We start from the raw sequence: 22,295 nt of genomic DNA on the forward strand, positions 1-22,295 counted from the left end.
ATAGGAGGGGAGAGACGAGGGGCAGATGGATCCCAAGAGGAAAGGGAATCTGATGTGTGAAATGGGTGTGTAGGTGGTGGCACCAGGAGGTGGGGGGGGGGGGGGGTGGCAGGATTATCCAATTTGATGTTTTCTTCAGAATTTGCTGCAAGCTCATTTCCCTGTCCATTGTCTCCAATTCCCTTCCTCATCACTGTATGAGGTTTAACCTGTTTGCTATTTGACCATGAGCCAATTTCTTGACCCATACACGGGCATGGTGATGGAGAGGGTAAGTGCATGTTTGTACACATCTGTTAGCCAATGTGCATCGCTCTCTGCACAAGTGTTTTCCCCATGCATCTGTGCATTGCACTTGTGTGTGTGTGTCTCTCTCTCTCTCTGCATCTGCCTGTATGTCACCCAGGCAGGTATGCATGCAGTAATTTCAATGACCACTTCTGACTTTTGAGGGGGCATCTTAAATCCACAGACATGCAAAGATGCAAGTCTTCAACATGGTTAATGATTGCTGGGGCAGGAAGGGGAAGAGATGCCCTTGCTTCCCTCTCCTCTTTTTGTGCATACCCCTGATCGAAGGTCAGCAGCACTGTGCCATCTGGTTGAGCAATAGATCACTCTGCCTGCTTAAATTTACTCATGACAAACTGTTTTGCACAGAGATACCACTACACCTCTGAAACCCATTCCCAGCAAAAGCAGCACCTTCAAGAATCCAAGTTAAAATAAAACAGTATACCAAACATGTAAGCAGCATCCCATAATTTTATTAAGGGCACAGTCAAGGAAGAAACAAACTATGAGTGTACATTCTGGAGGTCTAAAACCAACATGGTGGGAATACCATCATGCATCTCCCAATACTAATAATTCCACCAGAGGTAGTACCGTGAATGGTCTGTTAACATTCCATGTGTTTGATGAATTCTAACCCAGTGTGTGACACATAGACCCATAAAATCTCTCCCCTGGAATAGCTGATTCTATAGGTTATATTCACAGGTTCTTCTCAGCTTCACATCAATATACCTGATCTGTGCACCCTCACACAGTCTGTACCCAGGTGCAGAACCAAAATTTCACCACTCCCTTAGCTGTTCTGAACTTTTGGAAATGTTCAATTTGAGTTAATACCAACAGAGGTGTCTTCCCATCAGGGTATTGGCTTTGGAAGGATGCTCAGCTCTATGCAGACTCAATCTTATCCCTAGAGTCAAAGAAATACAAAAGCCAGCACCGTAGCCCTGATTATATGCCTGTGTCAGAATTGCAGATGATCAGCCAAGACCAATAAGTACAGCACAACAAAACCATTAATTCAAGTAGAACTTCCACAAACCAGTCAGGGCTAGATTGTAGATTAGAACAGAAATGTGGAATAGTTGACAAGGTAAATATTCATTTGAGAAAATCTTGCATCCTAATTTTTAAAAAGGTGGCATTTTTATTAAATATCATTTTGTTCAAGCAGCTGCTGAGTTCAATAACTGATTACTTAATATGGCTTATGTTTAAATTTATTGAGAATGCAATTGTTGTGTACTCAACCTTTAACTGAATAGCAGCTTTTTATCACATCTTACTGCATTTAGATTGCTTCTTTAATTAAAATCAGGGAGTTGTTCTGCTCAGATGATGAACCCGAGCAGGAAATGCTTGCCCATGAGCTGCTGAACAATGGTACCACCCAATGTAGCACAAAGTCAGGAAGAGAGGGAGTAAAAGGAGAGATGAGAGAAATCCTTCTAAGTTACTACAATTCACAGAGACTGCAGCATTCTGGAAACTGTGCAAATGGATTTACAGTAAAAACAGGACCAAAAATTTATTAAGTATGATAACCCCCGACAGTCAAATAACCTTAAAGCACTCACAGTTTAGGTTCACATTATGAAAGAGTAATTGGATGAAATACTGGATTATAACAGATTGCCAAAGATGACAAACCCATGTAAGATGCAGAAGTGCAACATCAATTTTCCCCGATTGACTAATAAACCAAAGGGCATAAAAAGGAAATTAAGCCAGGGATCAGATTCAACACTGGAAAGGTTTTCCTATTCCAGGGGTTTTTGTTCTGAGCAGCAGTTGAAACAGTGAACACCAGCAGGAAATCATGCTTAAAATTAACAAAACTTCAAAGGCAGAGAACTACATGCTGAGTTAGTGATACAGCTTTGCAGGGAACAAGATAGATACTTCAGATTAACAGTGCCAAGCTGGCCTCAGAAAGCAATGATGCAAGGGAGCTGACACATCACGAGCTGCATCTCCAGCTGTTCCTCTTCCACTGAACTTGGTCCTGCTGTCTTTATGTGACACAGGTGATTGAAGGCAGGCTTTACAACAGATAGAAGACAAGGCACTGCCAAACAGGGTTCTGCATCACACCAGAACTGCAACATGTCTACATTGTTATTTCCAGCTCTTTCCTCTCACTGTGGTATTAATTATTTCTGAGGGAGGTGGAGAATGGGGGCTAGGAAAAGAGTAATTATCACAAGTAGTTTTTCCACCTCAACTCCAGAAAAGTCACCTCAACATCAAATAGCAGCCAATGTTGGCTTATTTTGAGCCAACACATACATGTCAAAGAAATAAAATAATTAGAACTTCTAAAATAAATACTCGAGAGAAAAAAAGAAAGGTGAATAATGGGTTTAATAATTCTCAGTAGCCCCAGGCTACCAAGCTTTATCAAAATACTAAGCAGTGAACCTTGGCCCCAAATTTCCCCACAGTGTCTAATGACCTGTCCAATAAGTGGCTGAAGGCCCAGAGAGGTCTTGGATCTATTCACTCAAATTTGTTGAGTGAGAAGTTAACCATAACAGACTTCAATGCCCCTGGGTTTGGGACGGAAACCAAAATAAAAATCTTTACAAGATTCCTTGCCTCATGCTACACCTAATGGCCATTGCTGCAAGTGCTAAACATGGCAATGTTTGGCAAGGATAGGATTGGGGCTGGCTGTGGGGGGTTCTGCAGCCAAATTTCACGAGCATACTTCAATCCTTGCTGTAGAGAACCCAGGGCCTGTGCAGCTGTGCCCTATGAGAAGTCCAGCCATTCAGAAGAGCTAAGGAAATGGGGCGCTCATGTTAAAAGAAATTGTCCACATCTGACCCTTCACAAGGCTGGTCTAAAAAAAAAGAGCATTAGGAGCGGCTGACAGGAGTCACTTGGATGGCATATATTGCGTGCTGGAAGTTAGAAAATAAGCCTTGTTCTGTCTGAACACAATCTCCCAAACCAATAGGGACGACATCTCAGCACTGGGGGAGAGAAACAATTGCTCTACCACTGCATCAAGCACTTACAGACTAGGACGGCTGATGTCAGAGGCTGGAAATAACCTCGATTCTGCTCCAGCTTCAGTGGGGCAGCCTTATTCCATTCATAGGTCCTTCCACTTGCCAGCCCCGTTAGTGTTTTCCACAAGCATGTCACTTTACCCTCAGAGCAATTTTCTGTTTCCAACCACAACCATTTCAGAATAGGTCGGGATCATCCAAAGTGGCTACAGCAGAGAAAATAATTCAATTCCGTCAAAGTCCAGGTTAAATTCAAACCAGAATCCAATTACATGTGCACTGTAACTTTAGCACTGATCTGCAGCAGAAGATTCACACCAACACATAGGCTGCAGTGAAGATCCAGAGTCAGGGCCCAATCAGACTCCAGAGCAAAGCTAAGCAAGGCTTCCTCTTCCAGAAATAAAAGCTTGGTGTTAGAGCTAACTGTATCATGAATGATCTTGACAGATTAAAACAGGTTTGCATTCAGCACCCAATCCTTGGGGGAAGACAAAAATCATTAAATAATTTCATTAGAGACGCACCGAAAGAGTGAATCGCAGTGTGCCGAAGCAAATGTACACCAATGCCTGGGATCCATGATTGTATGCAAACAAAATCCACATTAGAAGATCTAAAACCAACATAAATGATAGGAGGATCCCAAATCATTGATTGACGTACGTACAGTCCCAATAATGAAGCACACAAGTTATTACAATAGGTTATTTAAGACTTCACAGCTTGCCAAATAATCTGCTGTTTGGCTAGAATTTCTCAAACAGATTAGATGTCCATTTTGCATCATCCATTTGAAAAACTTGCTTATCCATCCTTGTGGGTGGGAATTACAGTCAACCGATTGAAAGGAAACACAAAGAAGCACAGATAGGCAGGCAAGCACAACTCCGGGAGATATCTGTGCACTCTCTACAAGCCCCAAAACTTAACCAGATGTTGGGGCCTGGGTCATTGGGTTGAGGTGACCAGGATTCAGGAAATAGGCCACCTAGGAATGGCAGCAGAAAGGAGAGAGAGGAAAACATTTACTTAAATCCCAAATATAAAACCAATGAGGTTGAAAAAAAATGCAGTCGAGGGAGATGGCCTTATATTTCCAAACTCCACATTGTGAGAAAGCAGAGAGAACCATTGGGGGGGGGGGATGGGGATGGGTGGGAGGAAAAAAAAATTGAGTAAGAGGTTCCGTAAGACAGTTTAATTGCCCTGACCAGAGGGCTGGGTTGGAATGACGTGGGCCAACATCGGCAGCTGCTGGCTCTCCTGTGCCAGCTCAGAGGTTCAAGAAAACAAAAGTGGCCTTCACCTTAAATAAAAAAAAGGGATAAGAAGTGAAATGGAATTTTAAAAAAAGAACTCTGGTTTAATCCCATCACATTTTTTTTTAGATACGGACAGTGTTGATCCGCAAAGGCTGAACATTTTTCCCATTGGCATGGCTCTGCCCAGGGCTAAAGTAGGGGAAATATTTCCCACTGAACTTCTCGCGGAAGGTGTACAGCCAGGACATGTCATCGGCATTGTAGAAGATCAGGAGGCCTTTGTCGTAGTCAAAATACACTCCGACCTTCTCCAGCTTGGACTTGACATTGAGACGGGTCCAGGGCTCAGTGCAGGCACTGTACTGGTTGCCATCATGCATCACAATGCAATGGAAGCCTCGAGAAGGTTGAATCTGGATGCTTCCTTTCCGGCTTACGGACTCCAGTGCCACGCCGATCATCCACTGTGTTTTCTCAGACACCATCACCTCCCAGTAGTGGACACCACTGTCAAAGCCATCCGACCCCAAAACAGAGACCTCCACATCGAAGCGCTTTGGAGAATCCTGCAAAGGCTGTGGGTGGAGGTTACCATAAGCCACAATGGTGCAGTCATCAGAGAGGATCAGCCGCTGGTGAGCTGTAATAGGATCCAACGTCAGTGCTGCCGGGACTGTGAACAAAGAGAAGCAGAGCCATGACTGTGCATTCAAATCAGTGTGCACGTGCAAACTTACTGATTTACTGGTAATGGCATTTGCTCACTGCCAAACATTAAAAACACCATTCACACTAATCCTACGTTAATCCCTTTCTTTCCCCTATTTGTAAATGATTGCACCTCACACCATTTCCTCTCTACAAAGGGAGAAGGGACTTGAATTGAAAAGCATCTTTCACAATCTTCCCAAGGGATTCCCAACCAATCAAGTTGAGTCACTATTGCAATGTTGAAAATCCTGCAATCCATTTGAGCATGGCCAACTCCCACAAGCAATGATAATGGACCAATAATCTAGTTTCTGGAAAGACGTTCATTGAGGGATAAATATTAACCAGGCCAAAGAGAAGTCCCCTGCTCTCCCTCAAAGTAGTACCTTGTGACCTCTCATATCCAGCAGGGAGCAGGCCAAGTCTCTAACATCTCAGATAATGTAGTTTGCCTTCATCTCTGCAATGTATGTGTCACATGGGATCATGGGATCATGTGCTCATGTTTCTGGGGCAGGTCTTGGATCCACAGTCCTCTGGATCAAAGACACGATAGTTTTTACTGAACCCTGGCTGATAAGTCACTCTTTTGTTGAGGTTCATTTCTAGGAGCATTTGCCCCACTCCACTTTCCACAGCAAGTCTTTAAACTCTTTCTAAGTTGTGTTACCTCCCAGGTTCAATTGCCTGGCCCAATCCTCACTTCATCTGACATCAACACGTCAGACACCACTTTCCAGCACAAGGACTGGAGAGTGATCAGTCCACTTCAGCTCATGCTGTTAACTTGAATGATGTTCCCTCCTGGGGGCAGTATCCCTAATCCTAACCCGAATGCACCTCCCTGCCACCAGCCTTACTGCCCCAGGGTTACAATCTTGTTATCCCAGCAGGGCTATCCCTCCCCTCTCCTTCTCTCATCCATCTCTGATATGTTAAACCAATGCTGAACAGTGCATCTATCTACTGAAGAATTGAGAGCACTCCTTTCACAAGATAGATCTAGATTAGGGATTCCATTGAGCACGTCCACTCCTACCAACGACATACGTTGCATCATCCCAACAATCTCACTGAGGATGTTTTCTTGTCCCCTATTCCACCAAGAAGACCACTCAGGTACAAATCCAGGACAAGCTTTGTCGTAAATTCCATACTCATCAGTTTTAATGTCTTAACAAAGATGTCTCATCCCCCATTTTCACCAACTTGGATCTCTACCGACAAGCCCACATTCTGCCATTGTAGTTCAGAAGTGTTGGAGGGCAGCCTATAGAAACTCTCCCTCAGATCTGGCTGGTTCCTGACCTGGCACACAGCAGGGGTTCAAAATCATAATCTGCAGTTGAAGAACTTCACAATCACTAAATTAATAGCTTGAAACTGGCACTAACTAGATTCAGCAGGCACAGTGAACAATCTGAGCTCAGTGAATATTTAGACCTACAGCTGCCCACCAAATACTTGTGGGACTTTGCACTCATGCCTGTGGCTGTTGGAGAGTCAAGCCACCTCTCTGCAGGCAATCCAGGGCCATTGAAACAAGCAACAGCAAGTCACTTCATCCAATCCAGTTTAAAAATACTTACTGAGATATGCTGTATCAAATCTGAGAAGAATCCATTAAAATATTGAATTGAATTTAAGTTCATGGAGAAAGTAAACTAAAGGAAAACAAAATGAAATTAAAAGAAAAAAAATGTTGCAGATTTTAAAATCAAAATTTGAAGAAAATCAGGCTTCACGAATCATCAGAGATAATTTGGCATAATGACATCAGAAGTTCTCTGGCATGAACGTTTTCTAGCATGCTTAATGGATTCAAGTCTGTAATGTCACAATCTACCACACACATCAATGTTGAGTCTTTTGACAAGACACAACAAGAACAAAGGTTCAGGAAGAGCAGGTTGATTCAAGCTTCTGAATCTCAACTCCCCAGATGTTGCATTTGATTTTCTTAATAAAGCATTATTTTGAATTACAGAATTGGAGGAGTCAATGAAGTTGACAGTGGATCAGAAATTCCCAAACATAGTTACAACATCCCACTTCAGAAAGATTGTTTTTCCTCCCCGCCAACCAAGCACTTACCCCTTCCTCACCCTCCCCCCCCCAAATGTTCGCTCTAATTATAAAGCACAAACAAAAACTGACTTGTTTTAATAACTGCATTCCCCTTAACTTTACCATGTGCCCATAAGTGGAGGCCTACTCCTCCCTAAAGCCAGATTGAAATGAGAGAAAACCGAGCTAGACCAGCAATGCGACCACCAGATGGCACTTCATCATAATTTTCATTATATTCATCAGATCCAAATTTTTGCTTGAGAGCCGGTAGTTCCAGATGCAAGGATTGGCTTTTACCACTATTTGGAAGATTGGCACTCCCAAAGCATTTGAATTGAACTGTTAGATCCAACACTTCTACACAGCAGGTTACCTTTGTCATCCTGACTGTAGTCTGACCTTGGACTCCCCATGCAACCCACCAGTGCAGCACCAACTCCCCACAGGTCCCCAACAGTTACACTGGCAAATCTGCTGGCTAAAATTCCATTTATTTCAATGGAGAGGACTGGCTGCGAGGGAGAAAAGTAAAAGTTACTTTCTATTATTATAACTTGACTTACGAGTTTTCATTTGCCATTTATGTTTAGTATCCCCAGAAGTTTGAAAAGAGTAGCTTTTAGTTCTTAAATCAGAACATTTGGAGCAGCACAGTGGTGCAGCAAATAGAGCTGCTGCCTCACAGCTCCAGCAACCCAGGTTCAATCCTGACCTCGGGTGCTGTGTGTGTGTGTGTGTGTGTGTGTGTGTGTGTGTGTGTGTGTGTGTGTGTGTGTGTGTGTGTGTGTGTGTGTGCGCGCGCACACGCGCGGAGTTTGCACGTTCCCTCTGCGACCATGCAAGTTGCCTCCAGGTGCTCCAGTTTCCTCCCATGTCCCAAAGATGTGTGGATTAGTAGGTTAATTGGCAACTGTAAATTGTCAGCAGTACATAGGCAAGTGGTGGAACCTTAGGGGAAGTTGATTTGATTATTGGGGAATAAAAATGGTATGTGTAAATGAGTGCTTGATTGTTGGCACTGACTCATTAGGCTGAAGGACCTGTTTCTATGCTGTACGACTATTTTCTGACGTGCCCTTGAAACCTTCATGGATTTATTTTCTTATATTTGGTCTTGAAGTCAACACAATTTCTTGACCATCCCTTAATGCCCCACGAGCTGAGGTCGCAATTAAGAATCAAGCACAGAGGTGGGCCTGGAGTGACACACATGACAGGATAAGTGAAGATGAAAGATTTTCTTTTTTAAGATAAATCAGGAAGTCTTGTGGTCACCATTACTCATAATTACTAATTTTTCCTGATTTATTTAGTAACTAAGTTAAATTTTGCACTCTCCTGGGTAGGATCAAACTCATAACTCAGATCATTATTTCAGTCTGCATGGATGATACTCCAATCCCTTAACCTCTATGTCTCTTAGTCTTTTATACTCAATGCCTCGGCATATGAAGGCAATTGTACCAAATGCCTTTTTCACTACTCCATCCACCTGTGTGTGAAATGTTTACAGATGCAAGAAAGAAAAAAAGAAAGGCAAGGTTATTTTAAACAGTAAGTGTGTTTGCAAGAACATTAATAATTTGGAAGTTTTTAATTCTACTTCTTTTTTAATTATATCATTTTTAATAGTCAAACATCAGGGGCAGTCAAACGCATCCCAGAGGCTTGACAGATTTGACAGACAGCCAAGCCGCAGTTTGCAATTATCAAAGATTTTTGCAGCAGATTTTTGGGTAGGGCTGTCTGGTTGGCCCACAAGACACAATTACAATGCAGGAGGGTTTGGCACTGCACACAGCACACGGATCATGTCTTTGATGCTTGCAGTCAGCAAGTGCAACTAGGTAAGCATATGGCAATGGGAAATCCAAGCAGTGAATGTCGGCGCGGGCTGCATTCTGCAAGAGCCGGGCTTGATACGTTTTTCATCCTTTCTGCGTGAAACTATTCCCTACGTTAAAGATCTACGGTTACAGATTATTGATGAATATTGGTCTGATAGACACTTCTTTGCGGTTAGGGATGGATAAGCTGGCTCAGCAGGGAAGTTTAGATACCAAAGATAATGGTGATTGTGTTGGAGAGAGTGGAGAGATTCATGAGGATGTTGCATGGATTGGAAGACTTTAGTTATGGGGAGAGATTGGATAGGCTGGGCTAGTTTTCCCTGGAGTGAAGGAGGCTGACGGGTGACATGATAAAAGTATGTAAGACTATGAGAAGCATTGTTAGGGTAGATACTCAAAAATCTTTTCTCCCTATGGTAGAAAAAGAGAGCATAGCTTAATGAAGGAGATTTAAAAAGGACATCTGAGAGATTTTTTTTATTAAAATAAGCACAGAGAGTGATTGATATCTGGAACGTGCTGCCAGAAGAGGTATTGGAATCAGATCCAATTACTATTCTTGAGAGACATTTAGACAGACACTTAAACAGGCAAAGTACAGAAGGATACAGACTTAATGTGGGCAAATGGGATTAGTGTAGATGGGCAAAAAGGCTGGCACAGATGTAGTGGGTCAAAGGGCCCACTTCTGTGCTGTACAACTCTATTATTCTATGAGTGTCAACTGTGAACATATCCATTTAGATAAAACCTCCCAGTAACTCAACAACACTGCCCAACTGAATTTAAAACTCTTCAGATCATCCTTGGTCTGTGCTGATTTAGCTGATGTGAAGAGCACATGTCCAAATTAGAACCAAGTCTATCAACTAAAGTTAGGAATCATTTCTTCACACAGAAGGTGATAGAAACTTGGAACTCCCACAAATGGCAATTGATGCTGGGTGAAGTGTTAACTTTAAATGAGTACAGATATGTTGTGAATCGGAGCCTGGAGAACAAAGTGGATCAACTGGCGCAAGAATCAGCAGGAGAACATTTAAGGAACAGTGAACTTAGTAACATATGGTTTTGATTCACAATGAGAAAAATCTCAAGTAAAAATACATAATTGGAAAAGTGCCAACTTCAGTTGGTTGAAAATAGATCTAGCCGGACTAAACTCAAATGAAAGCTTGGCAGGCAAAAGTACAATTGAACAAAGGGCAGCCTAAATGGATATGGTTTGGGAACAATCCAGGTACATTCCCACTCAAGGGAAAGCAAGGGCAAACAACGCCAGAGGTCCCTGGAAGAGAGCAAGATGAAGCAGGAAAAGAAGGATCCATGAAGGACGTCAGATTGTTAAAATGAGTGAGAAGCACATGAAATATAGAAGGATTAGATGGCAAGGAAATAATGCAATAAGTTCCAAGAACAAACATACAAGTAGAATATCAGCGAATAGAAAAGGGAATCCAAATCTTTTCTACAGATATTAAATTGGAAGTACAAGGATGACAGTGCTGATAAGGGACCAAGAGGAAGATCCATGCATGGATGCAGAGGGCACAGCAGAAATATGAAATGAGTACTTTGCACCTTCTTCACCAAGGAAGAAGATTCTGTTAACAAAGTCACAGTAAAAAAAATGAGGAAGAAATAACTGAGATATTGGACAGGCTAGAAATTGATAAAATGGAGTATTAGTAAGGCTTTGTAAATCTGGATAGGTTCAAATGGGATGCATCCAAGACAGCTGAAGGAAGCGTTGAAATCGTGGAGGTACTGGTAAAAAAATCTTCCACTCCTCTTAAATGGCTTGATGCTCAAAAAAAAACTAAAAAATTACAAATATTCTTCCAAAAAAAATGAAGGTGAAGTCTGCAACTACAGGCCAGTGAGTTTAACCTCAGTGGTCGAGAAGCAGCTAGAAACAATAAATCAGGCACAACATTGAGACACAAGAGACTGCAGATACTGGAATCTGGAGCGACACACAATCTGCTGGAGGAACTCAGAGGGTCAGGCAGCATCTATGGAGGGAAATGGACAGTCGACGTTTTGGGTCAAGACCTTGGAGAAGTACTGGAGAGCAGTCTGTACCTGTGGAACTGGATCCTACCAAATGAGTCAGCACCTTCCAAGAGGGAAAATGCAAAAAGCACTGAGCCAGAGTTTCACGTACTGTTCTGCAGCAGCCCAGAGCACGGTCATCCATGGCTGGCAGTCATTGTCACAGACATTGTCACTTCATTCAGTGCTCACCTGGTTGGATGTCCTGCAGCAAGGATTTCCAGATGGTGTACTGCAGGGGACCCATGTACTTGGAGGTTGGAAAATCTTCATAGGTCAGGTTGGTCTCGTGGATCTTCCCCTTTAATCTGAATGGAGTGGGTGAACAGAAATCATATTTTAAATACACGGGAAATTAACACTGACCCTTATTGGACCTCAGTTCAAAGAATCATTTCTCACTCTCCAATAACTGGTATCGCTTTACCAACAATCCAATCGCATTTAGATGCTGAAGGTTGCTCAAACATTACCAGTTCCCCTGAATCCATTCAGTTCGCAAGACAATTCTGGCCAAATAAAGTAAAAATGATTCTGGAGCTCTTTCGGCAGCTCAATCAGTGATGCAGCTCAGTGCAGTGAGACTAACACTGAGCAGTACTGCTAAACCTGACAAAGAACTAATTCACCTCAATGGTCCTTTTTCAAAAAAAAATTAACCTGGTGCCTCCTAGTGAAAAGTGTGTGACAGAACTGGGCTGTGACATTCTCTACAATCAGCGTTCACTGTCCACATCAACACATGAAGAGTGACCAGCTGAACAAGATAGTAGTCATGTGTCACTGAATTGTATCCCAGTATTGTATCCATTACTTTGAGGGAAGAGAGAGTGTGTTGGTAGGAAGGTAAATTATTAAATAAAAATAACTGAATACATCTAAACAAGCTCCCCAAGGTACTAGTCAATCAGTCACCAGTCAGAATGGACTTAGACCGTTGATTCATGTACCTGAAGGGCATGAGAGATTTTAATGAAGACCCAGTGCAAGTCTATTCCCATCTATCCAGTCATCAATCCCTTATAATATCACACAAATGAACTATCTAACCCTGGAATCTGTAACTGGAGAAAGCTGTGGGCAACAAGTGCAAACCACTTTCACCAGGAAGAAAAATTCTCCTAACTAAAACTTACTGAGTCACAGTCCTTGAAATGGTCACAGTTCCTGAAATGGTAAGCAGTGGAAAGGCAACAATACATGACCAAAGCCAAGGTGATCACATTTCAAACCTCTTACTTTATGTAAGGGAAGTAACTACAGTGCTCCCCTCCACTGCCATTGCCACCATACAGTCCTTCTGGTTTCCTGCTTTCCCAAGACTCACAGGCTACACTCTATGCCCCTAATCCTGTCAGTACTACTTTTCCCCTAAATTCTTTTTAGGAAAATTAACCATTATTTAGAATTTAGCTAAATATGGAATGCAATTATGGAGGCAACATTCTGCTAAAGTTTTGAAGGATGACTCTTTGAGAAGGTTCTGTATTAAAACCAAACACTGCCAGCAGGTATATAAGGGAGTCAGTTGTAGTCAACATGAACTGGGGCAAATAGAAAAAGAACCAGCATCCCAAAGTTGGGCAGTTTGAAAGGGCGCAACAACTCGGGGAACTCTCTACAGAGGTAGATCTTTACTGAACGGGCGAGTTGAAAGTAGGAAATTGCTAATAGGGTTACGTAGGAGATGATCGGAAGGAAATCAAAATATCTCCCAGGATTAAAAGTTTCAGATATAACCTGTGAAATTCTTTTTTTAAAAAAAAAATCGAAATTTAAATTACTTTCAGGTCTTTGGAACAATTTAGAAATGAACCATGAATTTATTAGTGGCTGGAACATTCGGATTACCTGCTTCAGTGTGTATACCTGCAAGTTAAATCAGCAAAGCATCATCAGGTTGTTGGCACATCCACTCCCCACCTGCTAATCTGTGGGGTGGGAAGACTTTTTGCAAGCTATTGGTCAGTTTTTGCTGGTTATGGGGAGGAATTTACAAGCATCCATAGAAACTCTGTTGTAAAGGGATGACTGGGCCAACAGTTGGTCTATTGGCAAGGTAACATCTAATCTTCATTTGGTCGTTGACATCAGTACAAACAATTAAGGTGGAAGAGTAGTGGGAATCACTGGCACACACTTGAATCCTATCGATTCATGGTGTACAGTGATAAAATATTCTTGTGGATTGGTATCATACAATGATATGGAGTCAGAGTCATATGAATCAGGCCCTTCAGTCCACACTGAACATCAAGTACCGTTCAACACCAATTCAGTTTTCTATTCTCCCCGTATTTCCGTTAACTCCCCTCAGATTCTATCACTTCACCTACACACAAGGGATATTTTACTATGGCCAATTTACCTACCAATCCGCTCATCTTTGGGATGTGGGAAGAAATGAAAGCAACTGAATGAAACAATGCAGTCGCAGGGAGAACGTGCAAACTCCATACAGATAGCACCAGGGGTCAGGATTGAACCAGGTCACTGGAGATGAGATACTGCAGCTCAACTAGCTACACCACTGTGCCACTGTGGGATGTGATACCAACTATCTCACCAAAAGTTTTGCTTTTGAAGAGGAGGTTTCAAGAGACTGGGGGGTGGGGAAAAACACAAAGAGATGACCCTGATCTATCAGTGGCCCACATCTCTGTCATTGGGGATTGCACTCCCAGGTTATTTAACACCAAGATCAAAGATATGAAAAGACAAACATAACATGCAGACTCATTAATGATCCAATTTAATATACGTATCCCATAATTACAATGATTAAGAGAAGCACAGAATGCTTACAATACAGAGGGAGGTCTTTCAGCCTGTTGAGTCTATTCCAGGTCTATACAAGAGTAATCCAGTTAGTCACATTCCCCCACCCTCACCCTGGTCCAATCCAGTCTTGTCTTTGGGATAAATAGCCAACTTCTTTACAAATACCACAGTTGGATCCACTTACATTACTGCCCCTGGCACTGCATACAAAACCCTAACCAATCGGTCCATAAGAAAATACAATTTTTTTTTGCCAATCATTTTCTCTAGTTTTAAACCTTTTGCCAATGGGAACAATTTCTCTCTCTCTACCCCCATGATTTTAAATACCTCCATCAGATCCCCTCACAATTCCAGAGAAAACAACCACAGCTTCTCCAGTTTATCCATGGAACTAAAGAATCTCATCCCTAACTTTATTAAATCCTGTCTGCCCTCACTCCAAACCCTCCATATCTTTCCTGCAAATGCAGTGCCCAGGAGTGAACTGTAATGGCTGAACCAGTGTTATATAAAAGGTTCATCATGACATCCTTACTTTTGTACTCTATACCTCCTTTTATAAAACCCAGGACCCTGTACATTCCTTTAAACAGCTTTTCAACCTGCTGTATGAAACTAATGGTGGACGTGAGCAATTTTTAAGGCAGCAAGTGGTTAACATCTGGAATGAACTGCCAGAGGATGGCGGCAAGAGGTTTAATTAGAGCTTTCAAAAAAGAACTGGATCAATAGTCGAAAAAGAGTATGGTAGTTGGCATGTATCACTCTAAAAGTAGCCACCAGGCTATGGGGAAAGGGCTTCACATCTTGCAGAGAGTTGGCAAAGATTCAAAAGGAACAAATGTACAGTGTAACCATTCTACGACTCTAATAATGAACAGTAATCATCATCTCTACCTCTCTAAAGTGGTGTTGATTCCTTCCAGGAAGAGCAGCTTGTCCGCCTCAACAAGCTTCTCCTGCAGGATCTGCATTCCCTCCTGCACTTCCCGCAGCTGCAGGCTGTAGCGCTGGATCTTCTGCTCGATGTCGTTCAGCGTCCGGGCTGTGTCGGTCTCCAGCTCTTCCAGCATCGACTTCTGCTTCTCCTTCAAGAAACGGTGCAGACGATCGAATGCTTCCGCAATGGTTGCCCGAAGACTCTTTGCAGAAGACTGAGCAAGATTAAAGGTAAAATCCAAATCAAAAAAACACAAGTCAAAGCTGTAATCAACTCCACGACTAACAATATGGGGGAACAGCCGACTGTCATAATTGAAAGTGTCCGTTGGGGGAGGAATCATTATCTTTGATCACTAATTCTACCAACTCACTATTCTAAATGTTATCTGTCCTGAAAGGACATGTGCATCTATTTTGCATAAAAGAAAAAGATATTACTAAAAGAAGCTAAAGCTAAAAATCAATTCAAACTGACCTAATTACTACACCATGCACACAGTTGTGGATTAAAGGCTGGTCCAAGTGTTTCACCGTGCAGTTGGAAGTCATTCATCCCCCTCAGCTGGGGTGGGGAATCTGAAGGGGTCCTGAGAATATCCTAGCAACAAGTTGCTGGAGGCATCTGCAACAACCTCATGCAGGCCTCTCACTGTGAGATGGCAGGACAGCCAAGCAAAGCAACAGATATTCTGAGGCCACCCATGGTGAAGATATTGCGCACTCACACGCTGAGCTGGAATAACAAATCCTGACTATTTTAAGCTGAGTGAACAATCCAATTTTCTGCTCCAGGGTCTGTCCCAGCAAAAGGTAGACTGCAGTGACTTGTAAACAGCTCAGATTTCAACTGCTGTGTGTAAGAATCTTATAGTTCAGCTTCCAGCAGGTCAGTGTGCAGGATTCAAATGTGGCCGCATTTTCAGGGGCTCTTAAAACCCACGCACATTGTAGGCACACTCACATGGGCATGCATTTAGGGATTACCACAAGGCCTTTGGCCCCACCCTGCCAATAGCACTGGTAGCTGAATCAGGGTGGCTGTGTGGTGCAGCAGTTAGCACTGCTGCCTCACAGCTCCAGGGACCTGGATTCAAAAATGAAAAAAAAAGTCAGTTGTGTTTATTGTCATATGCACAACTGCAATGAAATACTTACTTGCAGCAACATTACAGGCACACAGCATCACATACACAATATTCACAAGAAAAACAAATTATATACAATTTTTGTTTTACAAGAAAGAACAATTAGAACAAAAAAATCTCCATTGTAGTGCAAAGTGGTCATAGTGCTGCTATACCGAGGTAGTGATTAGGGTTATGCAGGTTGGTTCAAGAACCGAATGGTTGAAGGGAAGTAGCTGTTCTTGAACCTGGTGGTGTCGGACTTAGCTGATTCGATCCTGACCTTGGGTGCTGTCTCTGCAGAGTCTGCACGTGCTCTTTGACTGTCTGGGTTTCCTTGCACATTCCCAAAAGATGTGCTTGTAGGTTAGTTGGCCATTGCAATTTCCCCTTTAGTGTAAGTAAAAGGCCAAAGAAACAAAGGGGAGCTGGTGGGCACGTTTGAGGGAGACGACGTTACAGGACTACAGACGAATAAGGAGGGGGAAATGGGACAAATGGGGTTGCTCTGCTGGGAGCCAGTATAGAACCAAATGGGCCAAAGGATAGCCTTCTGTATCACAAATATAAATGAGATGCACATACCCGGAGATCCAGATTTTAATCCCCAATACGTTTTGAGGCACCCAATTTCACTTGGTGTTTTAAGGAGTTCTATAATCCGCCTAGGCTGAGAAACGTGGAAAGATCATCCAGGATCCTGCCTCTGATCATGATGCACTGGTCCCCCATGGACAGTGGCTGTTGGGGACTTTGGCTGAACAAAATGATTGGGCTCAACTGCAGGTAGTCCACTAACACTTAGTCACAAAGACTGGCACTGGAGTGAGGCAACGGTCAAGGGAAGGAAAGGTGTGTTAGGTAGGTAATAAACTGAAGAATGAAGCAGTCGAGCACACTGGTTTAATTACTGGACCGGTATTTAACAGTCTGGATTATTGATTCAGAGACACAAGTTAAAACCCCACCATGGCAGCTGGGAAAATCAAGTAATTAAATAAGTGTCGAATAAAAAGCCAGCATCAATAATGGTGATCATGAACCTAATAGATTGCTATAAAAAGAAACTTCCTGTTTCATTAACATCCCTCGGAAAAGGAAATCTGATGTCTTCTCCTGGTCTGTCTATGTGCGATTCCAGACCCATCAATGCAGTTGAGTCCTTATTGCCTCAGTTCAGGGGCAATTTAGAATGGACAATAAACACCACCATTGCCAGAGACAATTACGTCCCATGAATTTCCTCCCCCCCCCTCCACAAAAAGGAAAAAAGATACACAAAACAATTTAGTTCTAGAAAATTAACCCATTGTCAATATGCTAGTTCTCCTCCTGTGAAAACAGTGCAGGTATATCGACCGGCTCTTGTTATCCAATTATACCCAGTCCAACTAACAAATATTTTGGGTCAGGCAGCATCTATATCTGGACATCAGTCCAGATGAAGGGTCTTGACCCAAAACATCAACCATCCATTTCCCTCCATAGATGCTGCCTGAGTTCCTCCAGTATTTTGTGTTGCTCCAGATTCCAGCATCTGCAGTCTCTTGTGTCTCTAATAAACATTTTGAATTGGACATACCTGACACCTGGTTGTGTCAGCCTTTTGTCCATGTGATAATTCCACAGTGCTAAATTAGTTCTGCTTTTTCATGAAGTATTGACCAGCAGAAAGTGAAAACACTGGATCAGGAAGAGGTCACTCAGATCCTCAAACCTCTTCCACCATTCAATGTGCCACGCCTGTTGAACTGAAGTCTTTGTTCCTTTGAACTGAACTCTGAACAGGATGTTGCCTGGCATGGTGCAGCTCAGTTGTGAGAAGAGACTGGAGAAGCTAGGTCTGCTTTCCCTGGAGCAGATAGGATTAGGAGGGGACATGATTGAGGTATACAAAATTATGACGGGTATAGATAGGTTAGATTGCAGGAAACTTTTCCCCATTCCAGAGGTAGATAAAACTAGAGAACATAGGCTTAGAATAAGGGGGAAAGATATTCATAGGGAATCTGAGGGGGACCTTCTTCACCCAGATAGTGAAGCGCACCTGGAATGCATTGTCTGGGAGAATGGTTGATGCTAGATCATATTTAAGAAGCATCTAGATGAGCACTTAAATTGCTAAAGCATAGAGGGCCAAGGACCAAGTGCTGGGTGACAGAATTAAGACAGGAGGGTGCCCACTGGTCAACTTGGACAGGTTGGGCCGAATGGTCCATTTCCATGCTGTACGGCATCTGATTCTTACAGTACTTTCTGTGTGAGACTGCTTTGTTATAGCCTTTCTGACCAAAGATTTCAGCCTCAATACTCACCAAGCCAAGCTTCTGGGCGAAGCAATCTGAGCCCAAAACTCCCAGAATACTGTAGAGTTTTAAGTCCACAGAGTACATTTTCTTAGAGTATAGAACAGTACAGCACAGGAACAGGTCCTTTGGCCCATGATGTTGTGCTGAAATAATAAAACACCTAACTAAGCTAATCCCTTGTGCTTACAGAAGGGCAGGCATGGTAGCGTAGCAGTTAGCGTAACGCCATTACAGCGCCAGGGACCAGAGTTCAATTCCGGCCACAGTCTGTAAGGAGTTTGTACATTCTCCCCGTGTCTGCGTGGGTTTCCTCCGGGTGCTCCGGTTTCGTCCCACATTCCAAAGACGTATGGGTTAGGAAGTCGTGAGCATGCTATGTTGGCACCGGAAGCGTGGCGACACTTATGGGCTGCCCCCAGAACACTAAGCAAAAGATGCATTTCACTGTGTTTCGATGTACATGTGACTGATAAAGATATTTTATACAACGTCCACATCCCTCCATTCTCTGCATTCGTGTGCTTATCTAAGAGCCTTTTAAATGCCTCTGCCATATTTGCCTCCGTTACCACCCTTGGCAGCGCATTCCAGGCACCCAGGGAGCATTGTGAGGAAGGTCGGGGGTGTCAGAGGAGATGGTGCTGTAAAACTGGACATCACTGAGGACATCGGAGGTCAGTGACGATCTCCGGGAGGAGTGGAGTTGTACAGGTGTGCTCCTTCTGCTGCTTCTCTTGGCTGGCAAACAATGCTGTAAGTGCAATGGCTTAAGGAGAAGTTTTCCTTTAACCAGCTGGGTGTCCCGAGGCCAGGGAAAACACAGCCAACACGAGTTAAGAATAGAAGCCTTTTTAAAATGAAAACAGAAAGCCTCTTTAAAAAACACTCCAGTGATCAGCCTGCACCCTGGGAGTGCATCGATGACCTCACAACTGGGAGCAGATGGGTGAACTCCTGTTTGAGTATTTTAATATTTTATCCTCCCAAACCCATTTTTGGGCATTAAAACTAACCCCCACCCCCAATCCCAGAGGGCACCTTCACTAACACACAGCTGTGCTTTTAACTAGTCTGCTTACCTTCGGACCACCTCCACAAAAGGCAGCTGTTGGCTGATGTTAAGGCTTTTTATGCACAACATCTGTTACTCATTAGGGGATTTTTACCACAAATGTTCCAGAGGTTCTTACGGCCTGGGATGAAGGCAAAAGTTGTTCAGTTGCCACACGGACTACAAAGATCCCAAATTTGCTTCCTGGTCCGTGCTGTGTTTACAGATCCCAACAAGGGCACTACAGTTGCCCCCGAGCTACTGAGGGAGTTTGAATGAAGTCAAAAGAAAAACTGCCGAAAATAATCAGCAGGTGAGACAGCAACCATGGTGTGAGAATCAAATCAATGATGCTGATAACTGTCTCCATGAAGCCATTTGGACTTATACTATTGCACACTTCCTTTGTTCGACACGTCCCTCCCCCATCTTCTCTCCTACTGGAAACCAACTCGGAGCTCTCTCATCAAGCAACACGCAAAATGCTGGTCCTGATGAAGGGTCTCAACCTGAAATGTTGACTGTTTATTTCCCTCCATAGATAAGATATCTTTATTAGTCACATATACATCAAAACACACAGTGAAATGCACCTTTTGCATAGAATGTTCTGGGGGCAGCCCACAAGTGTCGCCACGCTTCTAGCGCCAACATGGCATGTCCACAACTTCCTAACCTGTATGTCTTTGGAATGTGGGAGGAAACCAGAGCACCCAGAGGAAACCCACGCAGGCATGGGGAGAACGTACAAGCTCCTTACAGACAGCGGAGGGAATTGAACCCAGGTCACTGGCGCTGTAATAGCGTTACGCTAACTGCTACACTACCGTGCCTGCCTGACCTGCTGAGTTCCTCCAGCATTTTGTATGTGTTGCTCCAGATTCCAGCATCAGCAGTCTCTCGTGTCTGTGTTGCAGCTTTCTCATTCCCCGTTCAGAGGAAGGGTCCTAGACCCGAAACATTGACAATTTCTCTTTCCACAGATGCTGCCCAACCTGCTGAGTTTTTCCAGCCGTTTGATCCATGGTGCAAGAATGGTTAACATTTCAGATCGATATTTTTCATCAGAAGCAGCCGCTTGTGGTCCTGATACATTCAACTCTGTTTGTCCCTCCACAGATGCTGCCTTGCTTGCTAGCTAAGCATTTCCCGTTTTCAGATTTCTGGCATCTTCAGCAAGAACATGAGGTAATATTCCTACTCCCATTTCTATTGGCTAGACCGTGACATCTGCTGGCAAACTCAGCAAAGGACCGGGCTTGGTTCTGAGCTCCTTTCCCCATGGTCTGGCTTCCTCATGCTTGTTTGGGTCCAGCCATAGAGAATGGCCACAATACAAAACACAAACACAAGAAATCTATGATAAAAACAGAGAATGCTGGAAATACTCGGAAGGCCAGTCAGAATGTGCAGAGAGTAAAACTGAGTTAACATCATCTTGCATAAAGAAGTGACCTCTTGCCAGATGGGAGCAGCAGGTTCAGAATGTGCAGCTCATGGAAAATAATATTATGAGGAGATGCACAAAGTGCCTTACATGTATCAGCTTTGGCTACAATAAATCTGGTGTGGGAACCAATCAGGCACTAGGACCCAAGCACAGGCTCAAATAATAATGTTTTCACTGGAGCAAAATTGATCAAAAAACCTTCTCAACATTTAAATATTTTCCCGGTAGCTTTATTCACTCTTTCAAGGAGGATCTACCTCTTGATGGTTTGCCTCCAGAGATTCAGTGGGGCATCTAGAACCTCAGCCAACTTCAAGGGTGAATCTAAAGAAAGGGAGGGTTGGCTACATACACACACAGCCACTTGGTCACAGTAGGATGTAAAGAGCCTGGTTAAGTCCTCCTGCAGCCCGTAAAGCAGAGGTCAATTGTGGAATTGTGGAATATCCAAGCAAAGGCGAACTAGCCTGGTATGGTCTAGGAGCAGACTCCAAGACGATCTGGATCTGCTCTGTATTCACCAACAGAGCCAAAGAGTCTGCCGAAGCAGAGCTTTCTTACAAAAAGAACGTTAGTGAACGTGGCCAGTTTAGTTATCAATTCTGAAGATGATTATGGCAGAACATCAAAACTACTTGGGTCCTTCCCTCTTCTGCCTATTTCCCAACCTGGTCCTGTTGAGCAGGAGAGACTGTTCACTTGCCCTTTACAGTGGGTTAGACATTTTCAGATGGGTTTGTGCCAATAAAGCAGTGGCCAAGCATTGTATGCTGCTTCCAAAATCCTTTGAAGCCTATGAAACCAAATTGCAGAAGCAGAGCACAAGACACCACCGTAACTATTGTGTGCAATTAACACAGGGAACTACAGATGAAGTTCTGTTCATCTTAAGCTTCACCCCAGAACAAGCAAATGAGATAAAATTCAAAGTGCAAAATTGGAGCCTCAAGCCCCGCTGAAGGAATTGAACACAATCTCAGTTGATGCTCCGGTTCAATAAGAAGGGATGTCATATTGATCGTCAGATGAGAAATTAAGCCAGGTTTTTCTTTTCACATAAAGAATATTCAACGACAGCAGTAAGGAGTTTGCTCAGCATCCTAGCCAATGTTCATCAGTCAACCAGAAATACAATAAATAAGACCCATTGGTCAGATTAATAAATTGTTGAAAAACTAGCATTAATCCAGCACACAAATCTCTGGACATCCCAGTATTATATGGACAATACAATACTTCTGAAGTGTACTTATCATTGCAATGTAAGAAATGCACAAGAGCCCACAATCAGGTAACAAACAGATCACCAGTTTCCTTTTGAAGTTGATTGAGGGTTAAATGGCAGTCAAAATCCCAGAGATAGCACAACA

The 22,295-nt window shown here is 43.1% G+C and overlaps 1 protein-coding gene across 1 annotated transcript in view; it reads right to left on the bottom strand.

The window, feature by feature from the left end:
- Positions 1-747: 747 nt before the first annotated feature.
- The window catches only part of trim62.1 (tripartite motif containing 62, tandem duplicate 1), a 72,144-nt gene continuing 50,596 nt past the window's right edge, over positions 748-22,295 (bottom strand). The window contains exons 3-5 of the mRNA XM_052039359.1: positions 14,947-15,203; positions 11,458-11,573; positions 748-5,252 (exon numbers count right to left, since the gene is read on the bottom strand). Of these exons, the coding sequence (XP_051895319.1) occupies positions 4,702-5,252; positions 11,458-11,573; positions 14,947-15,203 (924 nt within the window). The 3' untranslated portion in view covers positions 748-4,701. The remainder of the gene's footprint in view (positions 5,253-11,457; positions 11,574-14,946; positions 15,204-22,295) is intronic.

This window comes from Pristis pectinata, chromosome 26, assembly GCF_009764475.1.
Source record: "Pristis pectinata isolate sPriPec2 chromosome 26, sPriPec2.1.pri, whole genome shotgun sequence".
NCBI classification, from domain to species: Eukaryota; Metazoa; Chordata; class Chondrichthyes; order Rhinopristiformes; family Pristidae; genus Pristis; species Pristis pectinata.